Source organism: Calliphora vicina, chromosome 1 (genome assembly GCF_958450345.1).
Source record: "Calliphora vicina chromosome 1, idCalVici1.1, whole genome shotgun sequence".
In the NCBI taxonomy this organism is placed as follows: Eukaryota; Metazoa; Arthropoda; class Insecta; order Diptera; family Calliphoridae; genus Calliphora; species Calliphora vicina.
Genome location: NC_088780.1, coordinates 161,793,066 through 161,802,105, shown reverse-complemented (window position 1 = coordinate 161,802,105; position 9,040 = coordinate 161,793,066). Strand labels below are relative to the sequence as shown.

General features: G+C 32.1%; 1 protein-coding gene across 1 annotated transcript; it reads left to right on the top strand.

Moving 5' to 3' along the window:
• The first annotated feature begins 655 nt into the window (after positions 1-655).
• LOC135964257 (membrane alanyl aminopeptidase) lies at positions 656-4,213 on the top strand. The gene is made up of 7 exons (XM_065516442.1): positions 656-723; positions 844-1,339; positions 1,426-1,584; positions 1,647-2,121; positions 2,245-2,486; positions 2,561-3,682; positions 3,747-4,213. The coding sequence occupies exons 2-7, from the start codon at positions 846-848 to the stop codon at positions 4,045-4,047; spliced, it is 2,793 nt and encodes a 930-aa protein (XP_065372514.1). The 5' UTR covers positions 656-723; positions 844-845; the 3' UTR covers positions 4,048-4,213.
• Positions 4,214-9,040: the final 4,827 nt, after the last annotated feature.

Genomic DNA, 9,040 nt, shown 5'->3' with positions numbered 1-9,040 from the left:
ACTTTTTTCTATCTGATCCAGGTTTGCTTTTTGTCTTTCTTATGCTGCTTAATGTCTTTTGAAACAGTGTGACGATGAACCTTCAAATCTTTTGCTATTTTTTTTTAAACTTCTGAATGCAAAGCGCAAGGACGAACTTTATGGAATATTTAATGTCTTCTAATGTTACTTATAAAACAAATGGACGTAAATAGAGGCATGATATTAATAATATATGGCCACATTATTTACAATATTTAAAGCTTAAAAAACCATAATGCTCTTTGTATGATCTTCTCTGTAGATCAACAAATATCGCTACCACTCGTATAAACCAAAACCAAAAGAATACAACAAAACCGTTCTAGCCAGGCGTATTAAGTACGAATATAATTTAAAAAAAAAAATAAAAATATATATAAAAAATGGCAACAATGACAATTGTATAGCAGTTAACACTAATACTAATATTAACTGTAGTTAGTATTAGCACAAATCAGCTAAAAGCGTTATCGCATCTCATAAAAACAAACAACAAAAAATCATTATAATTTCTTCAGATAATATATTTTTTATATGAGCAATGAGCCACTACTATATACATAAGTATAAATTTATATGAGTTGTTGTTAAAGAGTTCATTTTATTATAAATAGAACTTCTGCAGCGACAAAGCATTCAGTAGGCCCACAAATTTCGGCCACTTTGAATAGCGAATTCCGTGTTAAATTCAAAAGTGAAAAAAGGTGTGTAAAAGTAAAACAAGACAATATTTAAAATTGCAAAAAAAAAACAGAAAATAATTATATTGCATAAAAAAGGAGTTAAAATAATAAAAAAAAATATAAATTTTAATATATTCTAGAATGTCGCCTATATCTATTGCTACCATATTGGTAGCATGCTTATGCTTAGCATATGCTGCTCCTTTCGCTGAGGAGGTTGAGATCCCCGCACCTGCCGCTGATGTCAATTATCGTTTGCCTTTAAATGTTAAGCCCATCAATTACAAAGTTACCCTCCAGCCTTATTTAGATGAAACTCATCCTAAGGCTTTTAAATTCGATGGTGACTGTTACGTTGAGCTCCAAGCCCTACAAAATACCAAAGAAGTTCAATTGCACATTAAAAATTTAGATATCACCGTAAGTGAATACTACAAAAAGGATACACCAGCAACGAAAAAAGCTTTGCCCACAGCCACACCCAATAGCTTAACCGATATTGTGGTCTACACCTTAACTGAAGAATTACAAGCTAATGTATCCTACATTTTCCATTATGTTTATACTGGTAGCATGGATGATGATATGCACGGTTTCTACCGCAGTTCTTATAAAACCGCTAAAAATGTTACCAAGTAAGTGAATAGAGACTCGTAATAACAAACAAATACAGCCAATATAATTAAAATTTTAATACTAATCCACAATTAAAATTTCCCAGATGGCTTGGTTCCACCCAGTTCCAAAGAAATCATGCCCGTCGTGCCTTCCCCTCTTTTGATGAACCCAAATTCAAGGCCACCTATGATCTTTCATTAAAACACCACCGTAGCTTAAAATCTGCTGGTCCTACCCGCCTTATTGAAATCATACCCGATGGGTAAGTACTGTTTTTGAATCGTTATCCTTACAAGATTAATCAATGACATATCTTCTTTGCAGTGAATATATAACTGATGTTTATGCAACCACCCCTAAAATGTCTACTTATATTTTGGCCTTCATTGTCTCTGAATTCAATGATCGTTATGATGGTGAGTTTGGTGTTCTAGCCAGACCTGAATACTACTCTCAAACCGAATACATTTTCGATGCTGGCAAGCAGCTTCTTAAAGCCTTGGACGATTACATGGGAATTCCATACTACTCAATGGGCGACGATAAAATGCATTTGGCTGCTATTCCCGATTTCTCGGCTGGTGCTATGGAGAACTGGGGTCTCTTGACCTTCAGAGAACGTGCTTTACTCTATGACGAAGAACACAGTACTTTGAGTTCGAAACAATATATTGCTGCTGTTGTCGCTCACGAACAGGCTCATATGTGGTATGGTGATTTGGTTACTTGTGACTGGTGGAGTTACACCTGGTTGAATGAAGGTTTCGCCCGTTACTTCCAATACTTTGGTACTCATTTGGTAAGTCATAATTTGATAATAAGCTGATACGATTGAAATTCATTGACAAGTTCGCAACATTCTATTAAAAATTGCTGAAATTATAATTGTTTTATTATGAACATGTTCTTTTTTAACTTATAGGTTGAAAGTTACTTTGAAATGGACTTGCAATTTGTTGTAGATCAAATACAATCTGTCATGGGCATGGATGCCACAAATGCCACCAACCCAATGAGTGACGAAGATACCCACACCCCTGCTGATTTAGGTCGTATGTTCAACAGTATTTCATATAACAAGGGTGCCACTTTCATTCGTATGACTAAATACATTTTGGGAGAAGAGAACTTCCAAAAGGCCATGACTGATTATCTTAAAACACAGTAAGTTTTGTTTTTAACTCAGTATATTAACTCAGTATTGTATATTAAATATGAATATTTTCTTAATACTATAGCGCATATACCAACACCATTCCCTCGGATCTCCTTACCATTTGGAAAAAGTACTGGCCCAGTGCCTATATCCAATACGCTGACAAATACTTTAAATCCTTCACCACTCAAGTCGGTTACCCAGTTGTAACATTCGATCGCAAGACCGAAACCATAGTTGAAGTCACTCAGAAGCGTTTCTTATTGAAGGATTTGAATACAGCCAATCCTAATTTGACATACACTGTACCCATTACCTACACAACAAGTGTTGAAAAGGACTTCATAAATGCCAGTCCTAAATTCTTCCTTACTGAAGATCCCATCAAACTCACAGTAAACAAGGATGCTACATGGATTATTGGCAATGTTCAAGAGACTGGTTACTACCGTGTCAACTATGATACTCAATCATGGCACCAAATCCATCATAAATTATACTCTGCAAACTGGGATGGCATTCATGAATTGAATCGTGCTCAAATTGTTGACGATCTCCTTAACTTGGCCCGCGCTGGTGAAATCGAATACAGTTTGGCTTTCGATGTCCTTGAATATCTTGAAACCGAAACCAATTACTTGCCCTGGACCGCTGCATTCAATGGCTTCAGTTATCTATCCATTCGTTTGGGTACCGATACAAATGACTTTGCTCGCTACATCCGTTATATCAGCAACAAGGCCTACAACAAGTTGGGTTTCGAGGAAAAGAAAGACGATACTACTTTGGACATTTACAATCGTGGTAAGATTTTAGCTTGGTCCTGCAAATTCGGTCACACCGAATGTATCGCCAAGGCTAAGTCATATTTCAACGAAAACTTAAAGGCCAACCCCGTTCCCGTCAATATTCGTTCTGTCGTTTATTGTACTGCCATGCGTGAAGGAAACGAACAAGATTTCAACAAACTCTACAACAAATACAAGACCGAAACTGTTGCCACCGAGGAAACTTTGATTTTGAACTCTTTGGGTTGTGTCAAGGACAGCAAATTGGTTTCCAGATTCTTCCATATGATCGCCTCCGATGAGGTTCGTCGTCAAGACAAGTCCAGCGCTATGTCCAGCTTGTACACTGAAAATAATGAAAATGTTGAACCCGTCTTTGACTTGGTCGACCAAAACGTTGAAAAACTAGCTGAATCGTAAGTTCTAAGCTTCTGTTCACCTTAAAGTATAAAATATTAATTTTCTTAATTTTTCTTCTAGTATGGGCGATTACTCTTCCGTTGCTTCCGTTGTCTCCGGCATTGCTGGTCGCTTCACCACCGATGCTCAACTACAAAAACTAAAGGCCTTCAATGCCAAACATACCACCAAATTCGGCAGTTCAATGTCCACTTTGGAAAGTGCCGTTAAGACAGTCGAATTCAATTTGGAATGGTCGAAAACCAAATTGGGTCCAATCAAGACCTTCTTCCAAGAACACGGTAAAAGCGGTGCCGCTATTAACAGCGTATCTGTTTTGTCTTTAGTTGTTGTAGCCTTGATTGCTATGATCTTCCACTAAAGAGATTTTTAGCAAATTATAGGATATTTGAATCCTGTGTGTTTGGGAGAGCAACAGTATTTTTGTTGCTTTTTTACGTCTACAGAAACTGTAGTTAACGTATTGTTATCTAATGTATTATAGTTAATTAATAAATTTACCTAAATATAATATTTAAAAAAAATAATGTTTCTGTTTTACTTTTTTGAAAGCAAGTTGATGAACACCATGAGATGGGCATTGAAAATATTTTAATTTAAAAGTTATGTCCCGTTAAACTTTTAGCAAAAATTGGCTTAAAACTAACCTTATTATGTAAATGCGATTTGTAAGAAATACTTAGTTTCTATTTAGTTTAAAAATTGAACTTGAAATGGAAGTAAATAGTAAAGTATACGATTTAAGATAAACACATATAGAGAAGATATAAAAACTTCTATTTGCCATATCATGGGTTTCTATTTTAAGACCCATATGTGTGTCAATCGTACAATTTTGTCTTTCTATTGTAACGTGCAACTTTAAAGTTCAATAACATAAAAGTTTGTTTGAAGTTTGCAACTGGAAATACGATTTGCTCTAACAGTGCCGAGGATATACCAAATAAGACGTGCTCTTAGGTACACCATAAGCAGCAGAGATGTGTAGAAATTATCGAAATACAAAGCTTGGCTCATAAATTTAGAACTTTTTGGGATAATCTAACCAGTAAGCATTTTTACTGGCATTCAAGTTGAAAACAAGTGCAATTCAAGCCTTAAACCCAGTTTCAAGCAATTGATTTAAAGTTGTGTTACACTTTGTATCAATAGTATTCTCGTGTGAAAGAGAATCATAAGTTCAAGTCACATACTATATATTTTATTGTTTGAATAATATTTATTTTTTCAAATATTTTTCAAGTTTAAAACATAATTATATTTCAATTCAAGTCAAATTCCAACAAAATTTTCAAGTGCTTGAATTTATAGCGCTTTTGTAATTATTAGGTGATTTCATAATAATACGATTACTTTCATACAAACAGGAACTACATATATTTATCGAAAAAGTAAATACACACAGCTTCAAAAGTGAGTAAACACCACAAATTATTTGAAATAAGTTGTTGAAATAAGTCATGAAAAACCTAATTTTTTTACAATCTTGACATAAATCAAGCTAGTGACAATAATAATCTTGACATAAATCAAACTAGTGGCAATAATAAAGGGTGATTCTTAAATTAGACTTTTTCTAGTAAATGATAAATGAGAAAGAACTATGGTCTGTAGGATTTTAATTGTGAAGAGTGATTAACAATTTATATAACTTTTTATAACAAGGTGACCGCATAAAGTCAGCTGTTTCTTAACCCTCCGTTAGTCGCAAACATTTTTTTATTGTAAATCCTCTAAATTTTAACCTATTTTTTATAAAACATATATTTTTACTGAAATTTTATTTTGATTACTCTTTTAAATATTTTAATTTAATATTGATTACTCTTTTAAATATTTAGAATTTAATATTGTTTCTCATGGCAGAACAAGCAAGGTACAATTATTAAAAAGTACGTTCTCAATTATACATTCCCTATAACGTCAAACAAAAGAAAATTAGAAAAAAACAAAACGAAATGTCTAAGACAAAAATAAATTAATTAAACAAATTTTTGTGTATTTATTTTTTTCGTGAAATATTCAATTCAAATTAAATTTTTTCCAAATAAATATGTGTTAGTTTTAATATATCGTGCAAAACATTGCGCAAACTAAATAAAAAGTGATGAGAGTAAATGCGTTATTTGACGTTGTAGGGGTAAATATTGAAAACTCTTCCTAATAATTGTACCTGGTTGGTTCTACCATGATTGTTTCTATGTTTACGAAATAAAAAGTGAAGAGATTATTATTTTCAAACGCGGCTTTTTTTATTGATATCAATTTGATACATTGCGACTAGTCTCAGTTGAAAATGATTGCGGCTAACGGAGGGTTAATGCTCCGTGATTTAATGTAACTCTTCTGTCAAACTTTGTTTATGTTTACACTTGTTATTGTAAATAAAAACAGCAATATTTTAATTCGCCTTGATTTTGACATTTCTTCTACATTTAAACAAAAACAAAATGCCTTTTTTTTCTCATTGTTGTATTTGTTTCCCATTTCAAGGTACACAGTGAGGGAGAATCAAATTTTTTTGGAAATAAATCTGGCATTTCTAAACGACTGGTTCGCTCGGGATAACAATTGACATGAGCGTAGCCAAGGAATATTCGAGTTTAAGTTATTAAAATGGGCTCTACAAATTCTCCAGGGACGTGTTTAAAAAGTTTTACCTATCGAAGGTACTAGGGTGATCGGCCCGGATTTTAATAACCGGTTATAACCGATTTTTCGGTTTTTTTGAAAAGCTCACATTTCGAATATCGAAGAAACCGGATTTTTCTCCTCGAATAAACGGGTTTTTCTAAAAGTGTGTTTTTATGAGTTTTAGTGTATTAAAATCTTTAAAAATATTCAAAATCCAAAAAACTTTTAAAAAAAATACTCCAACTATTTTAGAAGACTTTTTATATTTATAAAAATATCAAAGCTTGAAAACTTACTCAATGCTTTGTTAACTACATATACGTCCTACAAGTGCACTGAGTGAAATATCATTTTCAATGTTTAGCTATGTATATAAAAACAAAGGAAACAATTCGATATAATCCAAAGCATTTAAACTGTGTTTTATTCCTATGAGATTGTTTTAACCTTCATAAGGTCTTATTTTTTCCATTTTTTTTTTATGTGCTGTTTTTCGATAGCGAACGATTGCTTTGAGTGGACGTTTTACATGTATTTTGTTTTTGTTACAATAACAAAACACATGCTAAATTTCCACTCAAAGCACACGTTCGCTATCGAAAAACAGCACATTAAACCAAACGTAGTTGTTGACTTTTGAAATTAAATAAAAGTCGTAAAATATCAACCACTCATTTTAGAAAAAACTCAATTTTAATTTCAAATATCTTAATATAATATCTTAAGAAAACAATAGCTTTGGTATTTACAAGGGGAATCCCAGTTTTCATACAAATATAATGTTCAGCAAGTATGATGAAAAGAGACGGATATATGTTAGTGCTACCAAAGCTCTGAAAACATTTATCTTAATTGTGCGTAACAAAAATTTAAGATTTTAGCTCCAGGTCCAATTTGACCCAATGACCTTAAGTGCAAAAACATTTATAGATATTTATTTGGCAGATTTGTGTTTCTAAAACGCAGTTGAAATTAAATAAAATTCATAAAATTTGATAGATAAACCAATTACTTTTAGAAAAAATTCAATTTTAATACATGTATATTCTTTAACATAAGAATGAGATCTTTAATATAAAATAAAACTTATTTTCTTTATATTTCTAGACGTTTTAATATTTTGCCAAAAAACCGGTTAAACGGTTATTATTAAAAAAGCGAATCCGAAACCGGTTTATATTAAATTGCTATTTTTCGAAGAAACCGAAAACCGGTTTCTAAAAAATGTCGAAGAATCGATCACCCTAGAAGGTACCCTACTTTAAATACTCCTTGGCTATGCTCGCGTCAAATTTTAGAGACGCCAGAATTATTTAAAAAAAATATTGATTCTTCCCCACTGTGCGGTATTTGTGTTCCTAATTTAGTTAAGTGTGTGAACTGTCAATTTATTGTGTAGCACTTTTGGATGAGAGAGAGAGTTACTACTTGTTACACAATAACCTATGCGACTAGAACAAATACATGGGTATTCTAGGCGAAAGTAGACTGTATGATAGCTGATCCAAAGTAGTCAACGCATGACAAATCACATGCCGGAATAAGTTAAAAATCAGTTTCTTGCAAACAACCCATTCTCCGACTATGATTACTATCAATCTTTCGGATAGCAGCCACTATAGATCAGTAAAATAATACAGTTCTAAATCCCTGATTAAATTACTAGATCTTAGCTTAAACTTTAAACATTTTATATACAATACAATGCTTGGTCAACTAGTACGACTATAAGACTGATTTGGCCGAGTAGACTGATAAAAACAATTAAAAAATCTCAAAGTAATATCAAGCGACAATTGATTCGCCAATACATTACTTCCGGTGGATAAAATATTTTTTGTCTAAAGTGCAAAGTTCAAAGTGCCTACACTATAGATTACATACTTAGAAACACTAAAGTGACAATTGATTACAAAGAACTCATGCCTGTCAATTTGACACTGTCATAAGACCCAAAAATATATAAATTGGTTGCAGACAAGTACTTAAACTTTACTATAAATTACTAACGAAATTTAATACATTAACTACTTGAGAACTGCTGGGTCTAGATAAATATGGGGACTTTTTTCATAGTATACAATAAAAGAGTTCAACAAAATAATTTCCTAGTATTACCAAAAAAATTAGCTAAAAAAGTGTTATCGCTTTCAGTACAAATGCATCATAGTCATAACCACCGATAAAATGTCAATTTATTGTAGATTACTAAATGTCATAACCATTTCTATAATCTAAAATAAAAGAGAACAAGTAAAATGTTCACTAGTTCAACTCTTTACACGAATACTAATATCAATTGCAGTGGTGAACTACCATAAAACAGCTAAAACCGTTATCTTTTTTCATACAAACTAACATTTAAAATTATTATTTATGTACTCAGATAATAATTTATTTTATGAATAATTTGTATATGAGCCATTATCAAAAAAAAATTGGGTTAAAAAGTGGACCCACATTTCATGAGTCTCTATAGCGGTTTTAGAGCATATTTTTTAAATTTTAGTGGTTTCAATACTCCCATTTCAGCATAGTTCCGATATCTAGAATTATTACAATTATAAGTAAAAATTAACTGATTTGCTTATATCAGTTAAATATATTCATTAAAGTTAAAAATGTTTGGCAATTGCTCATATAATTTGTATTGCTAAAGTGTTAATTTTCTTATAAATAGAACTTCTGCAGCGACAAAGCATTCAGTAGGCCTACAAATT